The following is a 24,679-nucleotide window of genomic DNA, read 5'->3' as shown; positions in this document are numbered from 1 at the left end:
AAGTGCACGTCGAAGAACCCCAGGTGGTCAGAATTTCCGGATCCCTCCACTTCGGCGTCCCTCATAACCATATAGTGGTTTTGGGGCGCAAAAACCCAACAATTATTCATATTCACTAAAGCATCGGGTAAGCCGGGCCAGCAGCGAAGTCGCTGACTCGGTTTGTTAGCGACGTTCCTTTCAAACGTGCCCTGATTCTGCCTTTGTCTTGCAGATCGTCTCATTGTCCGCGTCCCACATATGACTGCGCTTCGTTATTGTTCATTCATTTCGCGCTGGTGCGAGTGTATCAGCGCCATGCTATTGAATGTGTCAAGCAGAGCGCTGACGGGGCACCGCGTCCAACGAGAGGACGCCTGGAGTGCATCCATGAAAAGGACTTGGTGTGCTTGAGACGCTCATGGTATGTAGATATAATGCTGAGGGCTATGAGAAATGAAGCGACGATGGAGCGTCCCCGCTATGCATTAATTACGCGCTCCCTTTGTCGACGTTTTCTTCCTGCAGAGGCTGCTCTGCCTGCATAGCTCGCGAGTATTGAAACGAAGCCAAATCTAATGAATTGAAAAGAAGCGGGGAACGTGTCTGCGTGCGTGCGCGTGAGTGAGTGAGTGAGTGAGTGAGTGAGTGAGTGAGTGAGCGAGTGAGTGAGTGAGTGAGTGAGTGAGTGAGTGAGTGAGTGAGTGAGTGAGTGAGTGAGTGAGTGAGTGAGTGAGTGAGTGAGTGAGTGAGTGAGTGAGTGAGTGAGTGAGTGAGTGAGTGAGTGAGTGAGTGAGTGAGTGAGTGAGTGAGTGAGTGAGTGAGTGAGTGAGTGAGTGAGTGAGTGAGTGAGTGAGTGAGTGAGTGAGTGAGTGAGTGAGTGAGTGAGCGAGCGAGCGAGCTTGAGTGAGTGAGTGAGTGAGCGAGTGAGCGAGTGAGTGAGTGAGCGAGTGAGTGAGCGAGTGAGTGAGTGAGTGAGTGAGTGAGTGAGTGAGCGAGTGAGTGAGTGAGTGAGTGAGTGGCGAGTGAGTGAGTGAGTGAGTGAGCGAGCGAGCGTGAGTGAGTGAGTGAGCGAGTGAGTGAGTGAGCGAGTGAGTGAGTGAGCGAGTGAGCGAGTGAGTGAGCGAGTGAGTGAGCGAGTGAGCGAGTGAGTGAGCGAGTGAGTGAGCGAGTATGAGTGAGTGAGTGAGTGAGTGAGTGAGCGAGTGAGTGAGCGAGTGAGTGAGTGAGTGAGCGAGTGAGTGAGTGAGTGAGTGAGCGAGGAGTGATGAGTGAGTGAGTGAGCGAGTGAGTGAGCGAGTGAGTGAGTGAGCGAGTGAGTGAGTGAGTGAGTGAGCGAGTGAGGAGTGAGTGAGCGATGAGTGAGTGAGTGAGTGAGCGAGTGAGCGAGTGAGTGAGCGAGTGAGTGAGTGAGTGAGTGAGCGAGTGAGTGAGTGAGTGAGTGAGCGAGTGAGTGAGCGAGTGAGTGACGAGCGAGTGAGTGAGCGAGGTGAGCGAGTGATGAGTGAGTGAGTGAGCGAGCGAGCGAGTTGAGTGAGTGAGTGAGTGAGTGAGTGAGCGAGTGATGAGTGAGTGAGCGAGCGAGTGAGTGAGCGAGCGAGCGAGTGAGTGAGTGAGTGAGTGAGTGAGTGAGCGCGAGTGAGTGAGTGAGCGAGTGAGTGAGTGAGTGAGTGAGTGAGTGAGTGAGTGAGCGAGCGAGTGAGTGAGTGAGTGAGTGAGTGAGCGAGCGAGTGAGTGAGTGAGCGAGTGAGTGAGTGAGTGAGTGAGTGAGTGAGTGAGCGAGCGAGTGAGTGAGTGAGCAGTGGTGAGTGAGTGAGTGAGCCTAGTGATGAGTGAGTGAAGTGAGTGAGTGAGCGAGTGAGTGAGTGAGTGAGTGAGCGAAGGAGTGAGTGAGTGAGCATGTGAGTGAGTGAGTGAGTGAGTGAGTGAGTGAGCGCCTTGCGAAGGCATGTCGCCATCTTTTTTGCCGGGTAAAAAGTATAGCGCAAAAACACGACTAATAGAGAAAAAGGAAGCAGACAACGGGGTGGCACTAGCTATGGTGTTCGTCGTTTTTTTGCGCTATACTCTTTAGTGTTCATTGATACCGACTGTCTATTCTGCTAAAGTAATTTCTGCTAGCTGATTGTAACATAATTATTATCAATCAATCTAATCGGTATAAAGCTATAAATAATCTAATAGCTTAACATGGTATTCTATACAGCGCAGGGGCGTAGCCAGGGGGGTTCAACCCCACCCCCACCCCCGAAATTTTTCGATTTTGCATGTGCATATATACACGCACACATACAAACGCACGCACGAACATACAAAACAGATGGTTGAACCCCCCCCCCCCCCCCCCCGAAAAAGGTTTCTGGCTACGCCTCTGTGACAGCGTTACTTTCAAGCAAGAACTAAATGTTACTATTCGTTGAAGCCGATGTCAGTCTGCAGTGAAAGACAACTTGTAAGGAAATGACGACCGAGTCGAGGAGAGAAGCGTAAGCATAATATAGAAAGGCGGCGGAGATAGAAACAGCAGTACGCCGCCTTACGACACTCCAATAAACAATCAGTCTGGCGTTGGGTAACTAGGACACGGAAGCTATATTTTTCACAAGAACGATCACAAGGGGAGCGGAATTGTTTATTCTATTTACAGAGACCATGATTGACAAAAAAAAAAAAAAAAGAACGAAAACTTCGCGACACTAGTGGTTTAGTCAACGGCATAGCCAGATAATTACTATCTTTGGTTATTGCGATATGCAAGAGCATAAATTGCAGAGTGTAATACGATATACTTTATATGTTGTTACTAGATGCGGAGCAGCTTAGGGCGGAGTTCAATCCGGTGCGCGGCGTGACCACCCTTACTGCGCATGCGCAAACCCTCGCCACACACCTCCTCTCCACTCCCTTCTCCCCCTCTCCATTTCCCCTCCTCGTTTAGGTAAAAGGTTCGCGTTAGCTCGTACACACGCTCAGTCACTGCGCCGGTGTCATGAGTTCCACCGTCAACGTCGGTGCCAGTGGCAGTAATACCTTAACGCCTGCCGAGATCGCGGAGCAGCGGAAGGCTCGACGCGACGAAGCGCAACGTAAACGTCGGCAAGCGGATCCCGAGCTCCGGGCTAGGGAAGCCCAGCGCAAACGCCAACGTCGGCGGGAAACTGCTACGGATGAAACGCGGGCTCGACATGCCGAAACGCTGCTTCGCATCGCCTCATGGCCCCCTGATGTAATTGGTGTAATTTTTTATTTAGTCTTTGACGCACCACAGAATCGCTTGACAGGCATATAAAATGTCTAGCTCATGAAGGCTCCTCGTATCCTGAAGCATTCGCAGTGCGGAGATAGATTTATTTTCCATCTGTCTGGAATATTACGAAACCTCATGGTAAAAGTCATACGCGGTGGTCAAAACGCTTCTGAGATATCTTGATAAAAACGAAACCGTGCAGTAATTCATACAACGTGCTAGCGAAATGAGTCATTTTACTATTACGTTTCTGAAGGGTGAGTAGAGTGGCATCTGGAAGCTGATGCGCACGAAACTCTGTCGCCAAAGAGGCAACGTTGGAACGTCTTCATCAGGGATCTCCAGTTCAGATACCGGGACGGCATACTGCTATCCCATTGTCGAATAGAAGTGGTGTACTCTAAACCGTTCATCGTGTGTTCTAAACATGTTCACGCCTCTGTGTGGCAACAGGATAGGTACAGCCATGGAGGATGGATGCGAAACTTTATTGTAAGTCCTGAGGTGCACGACTCAACGCGCAGCGGGCTGCTCCCACGTTGGGACAGTCAGGCCAAGCCCAACCGCCGCATCGTGGGCCCTCTGGACAGCCCCATAGTTGAGCCCCGACATCGGGGCTCTTGATAGCGGATAGCCACTTCTCTTCATTGAATTGGTCCGTGCCCCGTAATGAGGGGCAACGCCAGAGCATGTGGTCTAGGCTAGCGAATTCGTTGCAGTGCCTGCAGGAGCTATTGGGATAAATGTCGGGATAAATTTTATGTAATAAAGCCGGGCTGGGATACGAACCCATCTGCAGTAATCTGGGAGTCAATGCCTGCGCTCGATTTAATTTCTTGTTAGGAACAAAAAATTTTTAAATAGGAGGGAGTGCGCCTAGCGTCCACAAGCCAATCTCCGCTGAAGCCGCTACCTCCTCGTGTTCGTGTCACAATTCCCATCATGCTCCTGTTTCGTTTTATCTTTTGCCAGGCTCATGGGAAAAAAAATAAAATTTGACGAGCGCGCGCACCTAGCGTCCACAAGCCAACCACTTCCGATCGCCGCTCCACCCTCGTGTCCCATGCCCTTGGTAGAATTCCCAGCATGCTCCTGTTTCATTTTTTTATGGCTGGGCTTAAAGATTGTCAGGTGTCGCTCCCTCCTAGCTTTTTTTTTTTCCGCCATGGGTACAACCTATTGCACTTCCTTGGGAGAGTACTTAGTGACCAAAGTAGTTGAACTTTTTTCTAAACAGAGAGCTAGTTCTCAAGGTTCTCAAATCAGAGATAGCTCCGTGATCTTCGCTAGGGATAGTTTACCGCTCTCCCATTGTAGAGCATTTAGTACTGTGCATCGTTTAACTTTCTTTTTCTGAAGCACAGTATACCACGCATAGGAACAGCTGCGTACAGTTATTCCAGAGTAGAGCACCGAGTACTGTAAATTGTCTGCTTTCTGAAACAATGTGTACTCCTTCATTGACGTCATATCCGTGGCGGAAATGGTGCCAATTAATCCTTGGTGAAGCCCGGCGTATAACACTTCCATGTTAAATCGCAAACACCAAATCGGGCAGATACACAGTGTGAAACGCATGCACAGCGATGTCACTAATACGAAAATTAAGTGATGTATGGTGTCGTTTGAGCAACCAATGGCGATGAAAAATGTATGCTCAGAGATGAGTACGCCACATGCATCTAAATACATCTGATGATTCTGCATCCCTTGTGCCACAATGGCAAATGAAAATTTTACATATATGCAGGGTGTTTCAGGTAAAAAGCAACAAGTATTAAAAATTAAGCATAGGTGCTACGCATCTCCAATTAGTGCAGTATATAGCTATATAGAGCACGAAAGAATATTTTTTTTCCAATCCGCAAAGCTCGGTAATTAACAAAGATTGCTTAATGAACTTTTTAAATAATAACTCAGAGAAAAATCTTCAATGCGAAAGTTGTAGCGCTTTTAGAAACATCGATTTTTCAAATCTATGGTAAGATAACTGCCCTGCTTAATTCTTTTCCGGCCTTTCTTTAAAGCGTGCGAACTTAAAAAAAAATACCACGTGACTGCCGCCTAACGCGAGGCGCTTTAGTGCCCTCAAATGTAAGTCGATGGAATTATCAGAGGCTGCTCCGCGCACGAAGGTCGATTGAGCAGGCTATATCGGTAACTGCGATGGACGCTGAATGATGGTAAGAGCGTGCCGTCTAAAAAAAAAATATACGATAGAGCTCCGCCACGTGTGAGTGAATCTTTTATCTCGGTCCTTCATAACGCTTTCACCCTCGCCCCTTCAGATGTTTTTCTTCATTGGTGCGAAGAGAAAAGAGAAAATGCCTACGCTGCATCAAACGCTGCCTACGGTCTCATGTGGCATTTGCTTCGTGGCTGCCGCTTTTTCGTTGAAGAATTTTTTGTTGTTGTTGAAACGGTATGCTCCTTTTGTCGCTTAACGTCCATCGCAGTCGTCGATAGCCTGTTCCATCGATGACCATGCGCGAAGCAGCCTTTGATAATTCGTTCAACTTACATTTGAGGGCACCTAAGAGCGTCGCACGCTAGGCGGCAGTCAAGTGGTATTTCTATAAACTTCGCGCGCTTAAAGAAAGGCCGGAAAAAAAATTAGGCAGGGTAGTTATCTTACCATATATTGAAAAATTCGATGCTTCTGAACAAGCGCTACAACTTTGTATTGAAGATTTTTCTCTAGAGTCACTATTTAAAACGTTCATTAATCAAACTTTGTTAATTACCGAGCTTTGCGGATTGGAAAGAGTATTCTGACGTGCTCTATATGGCTCAGAACAACACTGCGCTAGTTGGAGACGCCTAGCGCATATGCTTAATTTTTTACAGCGAAAGCTGTTATGAGATCATTTCACCGGCCGTTTTTGGCGCCTTAGATGTCCGCCGCCGCCGCCGCCGGTGTCCGTAACCACTATCGCTCGAAATAAGAAAAAAAAACGAAATAAGAAAAAAATTCCAGGATGGAACGAGGTTCGAACCTGGGCCCTCTGCGTGGGAGCCCAGTATTCAACCTCTGAGCCATGCCGGTCGGGAAGGAACCACATTACCACATGTAATGTAGTGTGGTAGAAGAGTAAAATAACACCCAAGTGTCACACAATGTGAATTCTGTAACCAGGCGTCACACAATGCGAATTGCGCAACGAGTGAGTTGTTGAATGCTTCCAACCCATTGCAAAGAGCTCTGCCATAATACTTCATCTTCATTAGCCACAGCATCAACAAAGTGCGCATAATGCCTCACAGGTGTGTAGCAGATACTACGGTTCTGCGCAGAATGACGAAAAATTGCGTAGTGGCTGCTTCCTTCCTTCACAAAAATTATGATTTATAGTGTAGTGGGTTCCGCGCAAGTGCAGTTCTGTTGGTTGCCAAGGAAGCCCATAAGGCTCCCATGATCCATTTCCTCAGGGTAAAGTTAATTCCCCTTCTCTATCTCTTTCTCACGTTAGCGTATGTTATAAAGTGTGGTGGGAGAATGAAATAACGACCGGGCGTCACACAATGCGAAGTACGTAACTAGTTGGTCATTTAAAGCTCCCAATCCATTACAAAAGACTCAGTCATAATTCTTCATCGTCATCAGTCGTCCCGTCAAGAAACTGCACATAATGCCTTAAAGATGGTACCTCGCTTCTCCGCAGAATGACGAGTAATGTCGTGGTGGGTGCTTCCAACTTCAGAAAAATTATCGTTTGTGGGTGGGTACGTTGCTAGTGTAGTTGTATTAGTAGTCACAAGAGAGTTTATAACGGGCTCTAGAAATGCCGCTCTTCGAGCTTTCGCTGTGACTGTGCTGCGCTTTCCGCGCAGGCCTGGCGTTTTTTAATACTTGGTGTTTTTATCTGAAACACCCTGTATGAAGCGGTACGCATACAGTGGCACACATCGAATGGATGAATCAAAAGAAACTCAAGTGAATAAAATAATTCGTTGAATACAACACGCTATTCCGTTAAGAGTCGGTGCTGTGCATTACAGGCTAGTCCAACGCATCTCATTTGGGTGCGTTCGAATAAGCGCACACCGCTGCCCGCGCCTTTTTCCCATTGGGTTTCTACTACACCCCTGATGCACTCCAGTACTCAAACATGGCGACCACCTATGCCGAGCGGCTGTATTGACAGGCTAAATGTATTGTCGGATTATACAGGCATTGCACCACACAGAGGTTTTATATACCCGTTGCTCTAGTGTTCGGAGCATATGTAATCGTATATAGGTTGCGGGTGGGTACAAGTTTACCAACCGACCCAGAAACCGCGACGCCAACAACGAGAGGGTACAGGCGCAGGAGCTGCGCTCGAATCTGCATTCAACATGCCCGTACAGTTCAAGAGGAAATAAGTCAACTTCACGGCCTTTTGAGCAGTATAGTAACAAATTCTATATGTGCATCATTTGCAATAGTCTCTCTATACTCTCCATGAATGGAGTCCGTTAACTCTCTTTGTATCAAGTAGGTGTAAACGTACTCGAAAAGAATTAAGTGCGACGCGATACAAGAAATACAAGCAATCGATCTCGCAAACGATGTGCGCACACCGTTCGTTCGAAACGTCTAGGACTCCGATCCAGGCTTGTAGCCAGGGGGGGGGGTCCTCCGAAATTTTGGTTATGTAGGTGTTTTTACCAAAACTAAATAATGAATAGGTGTTTTTCTCAAATAGACAAGGTTTTCAGCAAGTGCCCCCCCCCCCCCCCCCCAAGAAAATTCCTGCCTACGGACCTGCTCCGATCCATCCAAGCACAGGTCTATAAAGCAGAACTAACCTGAACTGAGTTACTTTGCTGTAGCTCAGATCAAGAACAGGGCGATCGTATGCAGCAGTCAGAACATAAGTATTCCCGCGCTGCTGAGGGCGGAATGCAGCCGGTGTATCTATTAGTAAGCGCGGGGCCTCTTAGCGAATTAATGCTGATCACCGCACCATAAACCAAGCAAACTAAGCAAAACAATGATAGAAGGGGCAAGTCTGCGCTCGGGCGTAACACCAAACAGGAAAGAGCACGGTTTGGAAAGAGGAGCCGGTCGTCTGGAAGTATATCGATCGCGTCAGCCTTGTTTAGGGCTAAGCTGCTAAATACACGTGCGCGTCTTTAGTTTATGGCACTCTTTAAGTTTTCTTTTTCTTATCGTTTTTATCCAACTCAGTTTGTAGGCAACGCTCGCTCACTTATTCCCTCAAAACTTTCGGTTAATCTGGTATCTCGGCGACTATGGCATCTTAGTTGCAGAAATACAATATTGTACCATCACCAAATACAGCAACAAAATTATCTGCAAGAAACGCAAAAAAAAAAAAAAAGACGGCTGATCTTCGTCATAGGAATCGGTATAACACGAAAGTGAAACGTATCTTCACATAAGTAGTTGATTGTTTAGTGAATTGATATATGAGAGATTGTACAATGTCTATTGGTGTTTGGCAGCTATAGCACCGTTTGACCTGGATGCACCCACGTTGACGCCTAGTGACTCGTCTCCATCCTGACGACTAACGCCTATGATCATGATTTAACCGTTGTGGTAGCTGAAATTGTTAACATATACCTGGACACAGCATATGGTGAACTCTCTTTATTTGCCAGCCTATCGTTCTGTATGACCCATACCAAAGTCCAGGGACGTAGCCAAGGGGGGGTTGGGGGGTTCAAACCCCCCCCCCCCCCCCCCCAGAAATTTTTCAGTTTTGCTTGCGTATAAATACACGCCAGGGGCGTAGCCAAGGGGGGGGGGTTGGGGGGGTTCAACCCCCCCCCCCCCCGAAATTTTTCAATTTTGCTTGCGTATATAGGCACGCACACATACAAACACACGCACGAACATACATAAAGTATAGTTGAACCCCCCCGAAAAATATTTCTGGCTACGCCCCTGATACACGCACTCATAGAAACGCACGCACGAACATACATAAAGTATGGTTGAACCCCCCCCCCCCCCCCGAAAAAAATTTCTGGCTACGCCCCTGCCAAAGTCTCCGTTAGTACTTTATCGACGTAAATAAGCGGGGTACATAACCTCTCTTCCGTCGATCCCTTCGTACGGTTTGTCCTTTCTTTGACATCTAAAGAATTTCTAATATTCTTCTTAAATTTCCTTTCTCAAAACGGGACGTTTCAACTTCCCGTATCGTACCCTTCTGCCGACTATTCCAATGATCGCTTGCTTTTTAATTTGCATTTATTCACAATAGCTAAGGAATAAAATCAAACGAGCACGAAACAATTACTCAAATGAATGGAGTGAGCACAGTATCATTTTCACCTCTACGAGGGACGCTTGCGTGTGTCGCACCAGACATTTTTCCCAACAAGAAATAGACCTTGCAATATTCCGACGCACGTGCAATGTACATTTCATTACAGTGTCACTGTTTTGTGGGCTCGACTGCATCTCCGTTAGTGCAAACGAACGCAGTGTTGAAAGAAGAAAACGAAAGAACATTTCAACTAAAGAAAGCCCAGTTACCGCCGTCAGAGCACCGAAGGAAAAATAAGCAACAAACATAGCGAAACGTCGAGTACAAAACGCCGAGTCCGGCTGCTTGGACAGATTCCACCTCGCTGCTGACGCACGCGCAGCGACTCGTTAGAGTTGGGCAGTGGATACGGCATGGGTTTCTCTGCGTAGGAAAAACATTTCCTTCGTGTCGAAAGCGGTCTCCGAGTGAGCTATTTCTGCACTTCAGAGTTCGAGCAGCCTCCCGTACAGGTTTATTCGCAACGCTGTCGATGGGAAGCGTTCAAAAGAACCGCCCAAAAACCCCAACGGGACGCGGCTTGATCTGTGGCGCTATCTGTTAGCTAAAGGCTGAACTAACGGCGGCGCCGCGCCGGCCGCGCTTCGGAGGGAGGGTCGGGAGGGTCGACCGACGTACCCCTTGCCGCCGTCGGGGTCTCCATATGGGACGCATGTTTTCTTGCTTTTTTGCTCGAAATAAGTCTCTCTCGGGCCCCGAAGAAAATCGCCTCGTATTCGGCGTCGTCGTCGGGAGCGCTGGACCTGTCGTCGTCATCGCGTCGTCAACAGCAGCACCCGGTGAGACGTAGCGCCAACGATCCGAGCGCGCAATGTTTCTTTTTCTTTTTGCCCTGGAAGGGCCGTTTCCACGGCAGCGAAGGACGACGGCGATCGAGGGAACGCGAGGGAGGAAACATGCGTTAGCGGAGGGGGTATCCGCTCCGTTTCGTAACATGTCGGCCGCCACGGCCGTCTCGTGAAAAGATTCTACCTCTCGCTTGGCCCTCGCCGGTGTTTCGTCGTCAACATGGTAACGTGAAAGCGCACCAACTACCGTTACGAGCGAGCACCGAAGTTAAAACGATCGCGATGCCGGGTTCCTTGTCTTACCGTGTTTACCTTTCGCATGGTTCTGTTTTGGTCTTCGCTCGGACGTTTAATCCGGTTCGCAGCTAGCTCCTCCTCGTGCCCTGAAGCAGTGGAATACGCTAGTTTAGGTGTCGTTTCTGGGACCGAAAGCGAGTTTTTTTCCCTCCGGCGCCTCTACGGATCTTGCGGCCTTGTTTTCTGATGAGCCGCTGAGTGAGTAGTAGACACGTCTGTGCATTAATTACGTCCGGTCTCGGAGCGTTTCCCTGTCGGAGAGTAGGCCAAGGCAAACGGCAGCCACTTAAGCGCGGCTAGACGTGCTACGTTGCTGTTTTTAGGGGCGTGCTGTAATCGATTTCTAGTGAATGCAATGAATGAAAATTTCGCCGTGAAAACGCCCTCGTTGCGTAATGCGAGGCATTGCATTGTATGCATGGAATGCGCATTGCAGCGTACCTAAAAAATAACAATTGTGGAACTGTGAACCCTTTACCATGGAATCACGCAGGCTTGATTTTATCGCTAAGATGGGCAAGTTCGCGCACTTTGAGCACGTGTGCGCGCCCGTACGTGCTATCGGATGAAAAAAAAAAAAAGGATTATCGGATGAAAAAAATTGCAGGAGGCGTCATGTCTAACGGAAAGTGTTATAAAAATATAGTACATTATTTCTGGTGTGTACGATCAGTAGGCTACAATGCCCGTAAAAAGAAATAGCGTGGCAAAGCATGTGTTGCTGTGCACAACACGTCCATACAGTTAGCATTGCCTTGCATGGTAGCACGTATAATAATAATTTTCATAATTCGTGTGAATTGACATGTTCTACGTCTCACTATAGTCTTAATGAAACATTTACAAAGTTGTAGTTAATACTTATTTACTGCTCATTGAGGATCATGTGCTAGTGATGATAAATGGTTTTCTGTTCACACTGTGTGGCCATATACCTGCACACAATCAGTGAAACATTAGTAACGTTGCTGTTTTGTGAATTGCTGTGTGTTTTAAACTTGTGCAACCAAGGAGACATGGCTGCTACAGCCGAGTTACAAATAATTTATGACCCATTTGTGTATGTCCACGCAGACATTCCTGCGCAACATTAAATAACATGTTTTCACGTGCTTGCTTCTTTGTAATTGTGTTTTTTAATGCGTGAAATTGAAACTTAGTCTTTCGTGCACTATATTGCATTAGAACGGAGCCTGTGGTCATTGCTTGGATAGCAGTTATGTTCACTTGTCAGATTTAGTAAGCACTCTTAGTTTTTGTTTTATGGCAATTGATTCAACACACATATAGGCATTGCCTTAATTTTTAATCAACCTTCTTAATAATTAAGCTGTCAACTGCTGTTGATAAAAACTTCGTGGATAATATGTGAAGGGAAATATTCTCTAACTAAATTGTTTTGCATGATTACATTTAACGGAAGAAACCATAGCACTTGTGTTTTCTACCAGTTGTTGCATACTGCTCATACACTCAGACAGTGTACCGTTTATACTATATGTAAAATCTATCTGTGTGGATTGATGGAATGTGAAGCAGTCTTCGCCACCTTTATAGTGTCCTCCATGACATGAACTTTATGGTATACGAAAATTATGCTCACAGGAAATAGAAACAGTAGCCGTTTCCAACTAAATGATGTATGTCGTGCAGAAACATGGCTGTACAGACAACGCACTTGCAGCGAAAAGGAAGCTTGTGTTAACAATTTAGTTTAGTCGACATTGCAGTGAGCAATATCATAGAGCATATATTCTAAGGCCTGTATGCAATAATTGCATTTTTTATTATCTTTTCATAGTATAAGCTACACTTCAGAACCGATATCTGCAATTCTCGGACAGGTTTACGAGCAGATGAACATATAGCAAACTGCATCACTTTATTGACTTAATAAATAACTGAGGTGGCATTCATACACTCATGTTGTCACCACATGTAACCAACAACTCGATAATGCTTTACAACAGGAATTCAAGCAAGCTGCAGGCAATATGAACATGCTGAGAAATTATTCTCGTCAGTGTCATAATTGGATATAAACATATACAGCTTTAGATGACGTCTCGCACACTGTCGAGGTCTTTCAGTTATCTTGTAGTTTCTAATTTATTCATTTATATTAATTTGCCTCAAGGGCCCCATAAGGAGTATTGTGTAACATGCTGTGCCTTCCGTACTAAATGCTAGGATAAAGATTCCACGCATTTTATGAAAGTCGGACATGGCTATCTCTTCCTATCTTGATGGGTGATCTGCACGTAATCACACTAAAAAGGTTTTTGTGTACATAGAAGCGATAGACGTTCCACGCCACGTGTATGCAAACTGTACTACAGCTCAACTGAAACGTTTACCTGTCATAAATGATCCATTTTTTTTTTTCAAGAGTTGTAACAAGCCTTGTTGATGGTCATTTAACGTGTTTAAGTAAGTGATGATAAACTCAATTTTGGGCAGCTACTGCTTGGAGAAATTTTAATTCACTGCTGCTACTTGGCAATTATATACTTTTCCTCTCCTGTCTCTGTAATTCCAGTTGCACGCTGAGTACAAGAGGAGCTTTGCGTGGCAGCCAGGCCATACAGAACCAGCAGGAAATGTTGTCGTGAAGCCACCAGATGCAACTTGTGAGTCGTCTCGCATTTCTTCTCAGTTCACATTTAGGAAGTCTTCAGTGCGTAGAAAGAATGCCACTGTTTGCTTTGAAGAGTGCACCATCATTCCAGCTAGTGGCTAAGGTTTCGTGCTGCTAAGCACAACGGTGTGGGTTCTGTTGGTGTCCACGTTAGCCCTATTTCAGTGGTTGTGAAATGTGAAAACACCGATGTACTTAGATTTATGTGTGTGCTAAAGAACCCCAGGTGGTTGAAAGTAGTCTGGAGCCCCTACTACCATGTGCCTCATAATCGTTTCGTTTACGCGCATAAAACCTCAGGACGTAATACAGTGGAATCTTGTTGATACGTTTTTCACGGGAACCGGAAAATGAAATGTATTGTGCAAAAGTCGTATTAACCAAAGAGGTTGAAAAAAGGAGGAAAATATGGATAGTCCGTCAGCAGCTCGTTTTTATTGAGCAACATTGAAGTAGCTGGTCAGTTTGCGCAGCACTTTCTTCTTTGCATCACTGGACGCAGCGGTCGCGCTTGGCAGTGATCTTTTCGCCGCAAGACCATCACTGCTGCAACCTCAGCGGCTCTGCAACGTGCAGATCGTGGTTTGTTGGAACGCGGTTTGAGCTTGTATGCCGAATAATAAATGTAGTATTTCTAGATATATTGGTCAAAATCCACTTTCGCGGCCATATTATCTAATTTCAGGCAAAAACGTGATTGTGTTTCCAAGGGACGTTGTCTGGGATTAAAGAAGAACGTATTATGCAGAATCAGTGGTGGATCCAGAGGGGGGGCGGTAGGGGCGATCGCCCCCCCCAAAGCATGTGTCAGTCCTCCCCCCCGCCTGCCTGCAGTGCCTGTCTCTCTTCCTCCCTACCCTAACCCCCCCCCCCCCCCCGCTCAGATGAAGGAACCGCCCCCCCCCCCAAAGTTGGCACCTGGATCCGCCCCTGTGCAGAATCATATATCAACAAGATTCCATTGTACATTTTTTTTGGTGAATGTGCTAAGCTGTAGATGCTTTGATAGAATACAAAGTATGCTACTGCTAACAAGTGCTCTTACTATGTTTCAGCATTGTTTTAACTACAGCTTAATATATATTGTCTGCAACAAATATCACCTCGATTAGCACGTTGTTTGTACTTTGGAACTCTACATACGCTAACACATATTGACGCCACAGCACTAGATTGTACTTTTCGGTGTAAAGTGCTCTGTCAACTAAGCAAGCTAGCTGTAGTAACAACAGTTCGACGCACTAAATGTTGTATTGTGTACAAAATGCTGGCATTTGCCATCGCCTAACTGCAGAGTCCATTTTGCTGATATTTCCTCTAAATAAACTTTTCTTGTTAGAGTAAATTGTGGAGAACACAAAAGGAATATTTTGTTACAACATTTTATTTCCTTTATTATTTGTAGTAAACTGCAAGCTAAACAAAATTACTTTTTGCCTCCAATAATGTCAGCCTCAGGTTTGATTTATATGCTCTTGCTATCTTGTCATGATAGTTGAGGTTTCTACTGTGGCTTTAGCCTTTAAAAGCTTTTTCCCCCCCTTTTCTTTTTGTGAGGAGTGAGTTGCCTTGTCAAAGCATGATACTATTTTGTATAATTTAAAAGAGGGTGTAGCAAAAAAATCATTTGCTCGGGCCAATTATGGCATTGGACATATTATTGGAAAAGGCAACCAACCATTGCCAAAGAACATTTACAAATAGAATTGTGTATCCCAAGCTTAGCCCTGAAGTACTAGCCGTGCATTTCATAGCCTACAGAAGTGAGATAGAAAAAAAAAGGAAACAGACAAAAAGCGACAATTTTACACAAGCCAACTCCTTTGTATAACGTCACGTTTAAATGTCAACCACTGACCTTTGCGTACCTTCTCAAAACTCTTACTAGGAATACAGTTGCTGCTCCAGTCCATGCACACACGTCAGCTTGGTATTTGTTCTCGTGTTATTTTTCTTTCGATTGCTGTTTCTTTTCTTCGGTTTTCTTCTGTGTACGTGTGCTTCCTTTCCTTATGAAGGCTGTGCGACATGCACCACATTCCTTCGGCTGAGAAATTCTCTAGCGTCACGCCTCGGCAGTCGCAGACGAGTTTCACTTGTCATGGAAGGAAAGGCCATGCTGGAGCACAATAGGACTTTCGTAGGAGGAGCGAGTGCACTGTTCGAGTTATAGCAACAGACCGGAAGCATTTTTCTCTTGTGTGTGTTTGTGTGTGTGTTTGTGGAGTGGAAGGGGTAGGCCAACTATCACTGAGAAAAAAAAATTCAACCAGATTTATGGCCTGAAATCCGTCAGACAGCGAGTCTGTAAGCACACAAGTGCATGTGATTGGCTAGCGAGATCACGTGATGTCATATGCTAGATTTGAAGATTTGAATCCGCTGCAAGATTTGAAGTACGCGCACTTAAAAATTGTGAGCATCATCATCATCATAATTTCGTTTTATTTATTTTTCTATTCGCTCCCCCCTCTGAACATGTGGCATGTGAGATTACTACTACTACTACTACTACTACTACTACTACTACTACTACTACTACTACTACTACTACTACTTACTACTACTACTTACTACTACTACTACTACTACTACTACTACTACTACTACTACTACTACTACTACTACTACTACTACTACTACTACTACTACTACTACTACTACTACTACTACTACTACTACTACTACTACTACTACTACTACTACTACTACTACTACTACTACAACAACGACGATGACGATGACGGCACAGGGTAGATTCAAGAAAGCATACCTGTAAAAAAAAACTAACTTCTTTATTACCAGCGACACATCAAGAAAATGCGAGCATGGCTGTTGCTTCATTATGGTAGGCCAAAAATGTTAATTTCTACACTAATAATGAAATCTCAAACAGCTGTATGTAAGAATGAGGGTAAAAGCCGTAGTAGACATTGGCCGCATTACTACTGGCAATCTACACGTAACTTTTTATTTCTCTAAACACAGTTCATAAAAGCACAGCATATCTACAGAACTAACATCATGTGAGGCCTTGAAGTTAAACTGCTATGAATGTTACATACCTTGTGCTGCGGAAGAGAGGAATTAATTAATGTGACATATCTACCTTTCGTAACACAAGCTTTATTTTTTTATATATAATGTAACGTTCATTCCGTGATAGAAAGCAAGTGCACGTAATGCAAGTCATAATAGAGCAGCTGTCATTCGAGCCCTATCTCGTCTGTCACAAGATGTGGGGAGAGTGACTTTTGAAAGCTAGTTTCTGACCTACATTTTTTTTTATACCTGCTGTGCCCAGCTTTAAGCAATCCGGCGGGCTGTAGACCGAGCACTGGAAACCAAGCATGTGAGATTCCAGGCTGCAGTGCAGCATGAAAGTGACAGGACCTTCATGGCAGTGACGCACGTGTGCTCTTTGTTGCCGTTTTGTTTCCCGCTGCTCGATTGTTGCACGGCAGACGATGGGCTGCCATCAGTCACGCTTGGCTCGTTTGCTGGTGGCCCCTCTTTCCTACGCCCTGCGTTAGACTGCGCGAGGCATCGTTGGTGTGAGTGCCTCTCTCGTCTCATCTCCCGCTGTGTTGTCGCGTGCTCGGATGCTCGTCAAGTCTTGCCACCCCAAGTTTATATTCGAAGAAAATGATGAATTTCCTCAGACCAGGTGTGTGTGTTTGTTTGTATCGACATGTGCTTTAACCTGGATTGTCTCAGATTTTCTTTTGACGCTGGCTGTTGAATATTATGCTGAGCTTCAGTAATTGGATTTATGTAGTTGTAGATGGCGTTACGTTTATGAGTGAAACTTTTGCGTAAGCTAATAAATAGCGATGACTTAACCAGTGTTCATAAATGTGCAGATACCATGGATACCGACTAGAGTGCTCGTTACCGTAGATTAGTACTAGTGCTCGGACAGTTTGTATAATATAAGCAATATTAAACTAATATGGTGTATAATATACAGTAACTAAAGTTTACTGTGTCATGTGGAAAACGATGGTTGAAGTGAACTTCTGCATCGAAGTATGGGCTTCATATGCGAATGATGCATCTTACTGGGCATATAGTAACAATAGCTATTTACAGGTTTGAATTGTTGCTATAAGCTGTATATAATATTCTGCATGTTAAAAGAAGAAGCCTATTTACTTTAAAACTGTAGTCGAGTGTTTAAACGCTTTCTCTCTGCGTTACTTTTGCTCAGTCCATCTAAATTATATAAGGTAACTAAAAAAAAAAACATTTCAAGGGCATAGATTTTTTATTACTTTGCTCTCTGACATCCCTTTTTTATGCATATTTCTTGTATTTTTCATACATTTGACTTGCCATTGACTTACCAAATAGGCCATGTAGCGAGCAGTGTAACGAAGAATTTTTGAAGCACAGATTTGTGTTTTTCTTGGTTGTATTTGCTATTTCTGTTTTGCTGGCACAACAATTGCTCTGAGCTGCTGAGCTGAGGTTTTGACTACACTATTTATTTATAGCGCCCCAAGTCTGAAATAGTTGACAAGGCGGGTTTCAGCACCAAAATGGCGCGTGATATGATGTAGAGCAGCCGTAGAATAACTCGATTTCGTAGGTGTAATCAAGAAAGGCTTTTATTTACACAGAGGCCATGAACGCCTTGATAGCAGTTCTGCTTCCCCATTTTCTCTTCTCGTGCTTGCCGAGGTTTCCTCTTCTTCTGTGGGCACGTTGGCGCTTGCGATGGAAACGACATACTAGTAGCATAAATCTTCTGATCTTAAACAGCATTAAACAGCCTGCTGAGCTAATCCTGTGAAAATAATGTGACGCGTAGCTGCTGGTCTTTAGTTAAGAAATTGTGAAAATGCACGTTTTTTTTTTAGGTGCGCGTATTAACAAGAGTTATTCATACGCATGGCTGTGAAAATAACTTCCTTTGGATTTTTTATATTGCTTTACTGCTTCACTGTTCCCTTTCTGCTCCTCCATGCTTCAATACTTCTTGAGGAGTTAGCAACAAATTTTGAAAATGTGAAGTGAGTTTTACTGTGGACACAAATGCAGATTTCTTGTCCAGACATAGAGAAATGCTTTGGTTACAAAAACATATTCATCTGCTTTAGTCATAGTGTAATACTGGAGAACACCAGACCATTTGAGGAATATACATGATGTACACAATTTCCTTGAAATGTAATGAAACAAAACCTTCTGCACAATCATATTCTTGACACTTCTACAAATCTGCTCACATCTATCTTCCAGCTCTTCCACCTGATACAGTCGACGCTTTGCTCACAATAATAGACTTTTCAGTATACTGGTAGATCTGATCACACATGTCCTAAGATGTTGTATGCTAACTGTCTTGAATTTCATCATATCCTTTAGAGCTTGTGATTCTAAGGTCTTACCTTGACACGTCGTAGAATGGGGGATGTAGCTACTGAAGGTCAAAGTTTCTTTTAATGTTTACACCAACAGGACTCGAAAGACTTCCATTTTTGTTCTCTGGAACAGGCCACTAAATTCAGAGGGTTACGAAGAGAATACAAGTTACAGTAGGCTTGCAAATAGTTAAGACCCTTCCACTAGCACCTAGTTTGTTTAGCAATTCAAACATTGTTTTGTTAAACAGGTACTGACGAAAGAATTTTGCATAATCTTCTTTCTGTTGCAATAAGTAGCTAATGACCCTCTTGTTAAGGCTGGAAACCTGCTTTGCTGGAGCGCGCAACACTTAAATGTTTGGAGACGTTTCTGTAGAGCCCAGTCGCAGTTTCGGTTTCAGGGAGCACTGAGAGGGGTTGGACTAGGTTTATTTTTTTTTGTAAACATGACCACACGAAACGGTGACGTGCGCCATGCATGGCAACACATGCACGCGAGTGCCGCATGGACAACTGCTGCGGATAACACATACAAGGAGCTTAACAGTCAACACAAATTTGTGACGTAGGTAGTTGTTGGTTGTTTATATTATGACCAAATTGATGTCGACGTCGCAAGGTGCTCCGTTTCGCACTCAGTTGTGCAGTGTGCACTTCAAAATTTATTTTAAATGTGTTCTAGGTTATATTTGTCATTGATATTTCATAGGTGATGTGTGTGTATCCATGCAAATCTATCTCACAAGTTATCTTGCCCTAAAAATTTTGTGTTGCTACTCCTTTAATTTATTTTAATCTGAAATGCCACAGCAAATGCTTCTTACATGTGCTTCAATGGCGTAGCCCAGGCGTGGCACAACCGGCACGTTCCCCTCTCGAAATTTCTTTCTGCCATGGGATACAGCACAAAATTACAATCGACCACACTTGCCTGCTGGGCCCTTGCTTCAAAATTAAATTTCTGCCTACACCACTGATGTGCTTCATGCTTCTTAAATCATAATATGTCACGAATATGAACCAACAGTTGACTTTGGATGGAAGTATCGGGTTTTTCTTGCCGCACTTGAACACCAGGAATATGTGACCAGAAGCTTTCCAGAATTGTGAACACACTGCTGGAAGGGTCTGTAGTAGTTACGCCTGCCAACCCTCCCAAATTTTTTGTTGGTTTTATAAATTGTTTCCAAAATATGTTGTGTGTGAAAAAGTTCCACGTGTCTATCCTCAACTGCACACTAGTAATAGTAAGTCTGGTGATCGTGAAAGGACACCAGAGTGGTTGATACCTGCTTCGAGCAAGTTCATAAAAATAAGTTCATGAGACAGCCAAAGTAAGCAGCATTAAGGTCTTGAAAAAAAAATCAGTGGAAGAACAGTGGTTTCTTGTCATTGTACAAGGACGCACATTTGGGCGTGTTGGTGATCGTACATAGGTCAAGAAACGGCGCGGGTGGCATAGGACATAACTAAAAGCGCGTGTATCTGTTTCATCTTGTTCCGGGCACATGTCCATGTATGCGCTTGAGTAGCTCCAAAAAGTTCTTTGCGTGTATGTTGTTTTTCCTATAAAATTTCAGTTGATAGTCAGCTATCATCTTGTGTGTTTCCTCCAACTTTTGTTCTCATTATTCCATCCGCACTGTTTCTTGGCATGTACGTGCACACATGTTCTTTTCATTGGTTGCTTCTTGTGTGCTGTCTAAAGGCAAATCATTGTTTGCGAATTACACATGTGCCCTGCAGAAGGTGTATGATCGAGGCTAATTTTTTTTAGTGTGTGCCCCTCCCACCTCTTTCCTCGCATCATGTTTGTGGTGTTTTTCATTATTGAGAAGTTCACAGGTATGTAGAGCGAAGCATTCTGTGAGGAGTGTAGCAGTTTTTTGCAAGTACTAAGCTTAGCCTTGGGGCATTAACGCAGCACTGGAACCAGCACTCACAAGGAAGAAGAAGCACCCGGAGGTAGCATATCGGACGAGCGACATCTTGGGCGCTGACGGGAGTCATCACCAGGCGGCGGCTACCGGATTGGCAGACACACTTCCCCGTGACTTCATCGACCACTGCGACAGGGCAAGGGTCAGTTGCCACCGCCTCCTCCTTCTTCATTTTTGAGCAGTTCAGAAGCACCGCTCTGTGTTTCTGTGCACGTCCTGAAAAGTTTGTGGTGCACAGCTCTGAATGCCTGCGCCTGCGTGCCCGAAGGGTACACTGCGTGTGGACGCTATAAAAGCTCAACTGAAACAACATGTGTTGCCTTGGTTAAGTTTTCAATATATCTGTAGTGTATCCTATCGAAGCACCTTGGGCATTATGTCAAAATTGTGGAATTTTTAATAAATATTCTTTAAGTAGCATTTAAGCAGATAACTCGCACACTTGCAGTGTGGTTAGTAGATATGACACACATCACGGACTTCAGAGGTTCATATGTTCAGAGATTTTCACTGTGCTGAAGCTGTTGCATAACCCGGAAAGACAAACAGAGAACTCCTTGCTGGTTTAGAACATTTGCTACTCTGTGCCATCGCCAGCAAGTGGTAATGGTTTGTGTTTTCCAGTTTTGGCATTAAAATGCAAATTTTTGCAAGCTTTTTATGATGTGTCCACCTCTACTTTAAACAAAGTATTTCATAGAGGTTTCTCTTTTGACGATTTACACGGCAAGCAGGAACGCAGCCTCGACAAGCGCAGTTTTGCCACTTCATTGTTTCTTCTTCTTGCAATGGTGTGTGTAGCCTGCAGTTTCTCCCAGGTTTAGCTTAGATTTAGTTTCCTAGTACAACCCAAAATTCCATTGCAGTCAGTCCTTAGAGAGGAAGGATCAGCTCAAGGCAATATCAAATTTTTCTATTAAAATGCATATGAAATTCACAGATTCTCCCATCAGACAACTGGTTTTAATTCAAGTTTGTTGCACCATAATCAGGTCATGGTTCTGGCATAGAAAAACCCCAGATTTAAAATTTTTTTAAAGCATGACCTTGCAAGCTTCTTTTTTTTCTGAGGTAGGCTGAGATATGAGAAAAATGTGTATCCTGCGCTGACTTCTCTTTCCACTGGATGACATTTTTCAAACAACCATCGACGTAAATTGAAATGAAAACATGTCAAAATAATTCGGTTTAGGTGTGATGTGGTTTGTGCAAGTTGGTGTCTGCAAAGTTAAACAGCACTAAGGATGTGGATGCAAGTGGTTCTGTGTGTTCATGTTTCTTGTGTCCTCGTCCTTCGGGCTGTTTAACATTGCAGAAGTCAAAATAAACTGCTGCATGTATTCGTGTCAGTGTTTGCGACATTGGCTATACTATGTAGTATAGTATAGCGTATTTAGAAACTTGCCATGATGCAATGTAGAATGTGCTATTACGCACAGAAAAGAATAAGACAGTATGATTGCTTTTTTTTCTTTTTCACCCTGAACCCAATTCAGACAGTACACAGGTAGTGCAAAGCACCTTCATGGGTTAGGGCTTCGTCACGTAATGGTTCATTAGGCAGGGCAGGTGTGCGCGTCGTTGAGAGCGTAGTCGGTGCGGCATTCAACGAGAGTGCTCTCACCATCACCAAGCGCAAACAAGAGAGGCCATTTGCTCCCCTTCGTGGGAAGTGGTAAAGGGAGAGAATGCACATATAATCAGTGAGAGAAGGAGAGTGAACGACAGAGGGCGAGGGTGACCAGTGTGAGAAGGCCTGAGACAGGCTCTGAAGAAATAAGACGTTAAGAAAGAGGAGGACGGGGACGTAGGGCGTATTGGGTGCGTCTGCTTTATTCGGGCGTGTCTGCCTCTGAGGTCACGCGCATGCATCGGCAGTGGGGAATTGACCGGCGGGTGAGGGAAGGAAAGGTAGAGGCTCGCCGTCCGCCAGGTGTTTCACTCGGCAGCCGACCTTTGTGCAAAGGAACACACAAAAGTGAAAGACTGGGCTGGGCTTTCCTTCTCTGTGCTCCTTCGTTTTCCTGTATTGTAGGTTTTGGCTGCAAGGGTGTTTGTTTTTTGTGTACATGTAAAAGGAAAAAGAAGAGGTGGTTCCTTCTAAATTCTGCTAAGACGTGGATTTTTTTAGACATCTCTCTCATTGCCCATTGTTCAGTACTATTTATACATCCTTAAGTTCTTCAAAGAATGGCTACTCTCTTGAAAGAATATCAACTAGTGTAGCACCATCCTGTCGTGGGTAGGGCCTTTCTGTATTGCTACTCTTCAGTCTAACATGCCTGACTGTCCTTAGCACCACCTTGTTCCTTATTCCAGAAAAGGAAAAAAAGGGGGAGAAGGGAGGACGGGTGGGAAAGGAAATTGAGGTTCATGTTTTTTATCTCTGCTTTAGTACCCTTCGCAACTCTGCTTCCACCATAAAAAAAAAAGAAAGAAAAACGTTCACAGCTTTTTGTTTCTTTTTGTCCTTGAGGATAATGCTCTCCCCTCGTTCTCTACCAGGAACTAATGGAGATGCCAGGGCGGAGAGCAGCTGAAAAAGAAAAAAGATATCAAAAAGCAGGAATGGAGCACCTGTCTTAGTTTTTGTACTTATGTCGTAAAGGAAGTAACATGACATAATGTGTTGGCTGACTCCGTGGCATTTATCATTAGGGTGGGTACTTATTTGGCTTTGACATTACCTACCTTTGTTTTATTCTGTCAGTTGCGAGGTATTGAAGGGAAAGAAGGAAGAAGAGGGTATGAAATGAGAATAATAATAAAAAGAAAGACATTATAAGTGAGGTTCGCCAAGTGGTGGGGAGTCCCTTGCAAGACTGCTCAGTGTGATGGCGTGGCTCTCCTCGTGTAGTCCGACAGCATGTCGGTGCATAAAGCAGTTAGATTCTAGCGAAAGTGCACTGTCGTCTCTGCAAGACTAAGGGATGTTGATTGCACGTGTAGTGTTCTTCAGGTGTGGACAGGTAATCTGTATTGCTTTCCATTATCATTGTAGGTGCTTTGAACTGTGCAGATATGGTTTTATTATAGGTTGATGACCTTTTAGGGTCAATGTGAGCTTACTATTCCTTGAAAAGCAATGCAGTTCTTCTTTCAACTTAACTATTGTTATATATCTTTTATACATACATTGTTTGAAGTCAGAGTACTGATGTATTGTGTTAGAATGTTGCTTGCGGTGCAAAGAATATTGCTGGGTAAAGGTGTGTGTGCATTCATGTTGTGCCTCTACTGTGTTCACTCAGCTGAGCTATGCAGTTCAGGAAACATTTTTACTTATCCCTGCCTTCTGGTCCACAATTAATTTGTTAACTTTTGTTGAATTCGTTGGGTACACTTAAGTAGCTGCTAAGGCAAATATTGAAGTACCAGGGAGATGCCACTTAATGTGTAGGTATAAAGAAAAGCTCTCGTAATTTTTGGGGGTGTCGCACATTCCGATGTGTGAAATCAGCCTTGACTTTATTAGCTTTGTTGAATCATGTGGCTGCAGACACATCTAAACGCAAGCGTGCATGGTGTGATCTATCTCTTTATTTGTACTGTCTCTGCTGTGTAAGGTAGAGTTGTAGCTTTTTTTCTCGGTGCATTAAATGTAAAGGAATCTAGCCAGTGTGGAGGCAGAGTATGCCTCTAACAACCACTGATTCATCCCTGGCACCTTTTTATTATTGCGGTATCTTAGTATCTGCAAAAGTGACTGAAGGTAAATAACCTTTGAGTGGCCAAAGAGTTGCTTCGAAAACTTCTGTTCTGGTGGATACTTTTAAGAAAACTTTTAGTTAGTGTGAAGGTGGTATGGGATAGAAGTGACAAAGGTTCCTCCGCCATAAAATTATTTCCATATTTCATCGGGGATTCTCTCTGTATGTGTACAGCTGCACTTACATGGACTGCGACATGATGGCCATGTTCCAAATGGCCTCAACCATGCACGGCATCGCCAACATTGCAAAAATTGAGCACCACTCCGATTACTTGTATTTCGTTAACCAAAGTTTACGTTTGCTGGCACTGCCATGCAGGTGTTGGACCCCTTCGACCATGGGCACCGTGTTGCAGTTCGTATTAAGCGCAGCCGTACATCCATGCATATGTGCATGTCTTTTGTGTGCATAGTAAATATCAACG

The 24,679-nt window shown here is 44.4% G+C and overlaps 1 protein-coding gene across 1 annotated transcript in view; it reads left to right on the top strand.

The window, feature by feature from the left end:
- Nucleotides 1–24,679, top strand: part of LOC119396510 (neurofilament heavy polypeptide) — an 84,638-nt gene that overhangs the window by 23,378 nt on the left and 36,581 nt on the right. Inside the window, exons 2-3 of the mRNA XM_049416604.1 lie at nucleotides 13,135–13,225; nucleotides 20,527–20,684. Coding sequence (XP_049272561.1) covers nucleotides 13,135–13,225; nucleotides 20,527–20,684 — 249 coding nt within the window. The remainder of the gene's footprint in view (nucleotides 1–13,134; nucleotides 13,226–20,526; nucleotides 20,685–24,679) is intronic.

The sequence above is a fragment of the Rhipicephalus sanguineus genome, chromosome 6 (assembly GCF_013339695.2).
Source record: "Rhipicephalus sanguineus isolate Rsan-2018 chromosome 6, BIME_Rsan_1.4, whole genome shotgun sequence".
In the NCBI taxonomy this organism is placed as follows: domain Eukaryota; kingdom Metazoa; phylum Arthropoda; class Arachnida; order Ixodida; family Ixodidae; genus Rhipicephalus; species Rhipicephalus sanguineus.
Note: the sequence above shows the minus strand (reverse complement) of the source record. Positions and strands in the feature narration are given on the sequence as shown.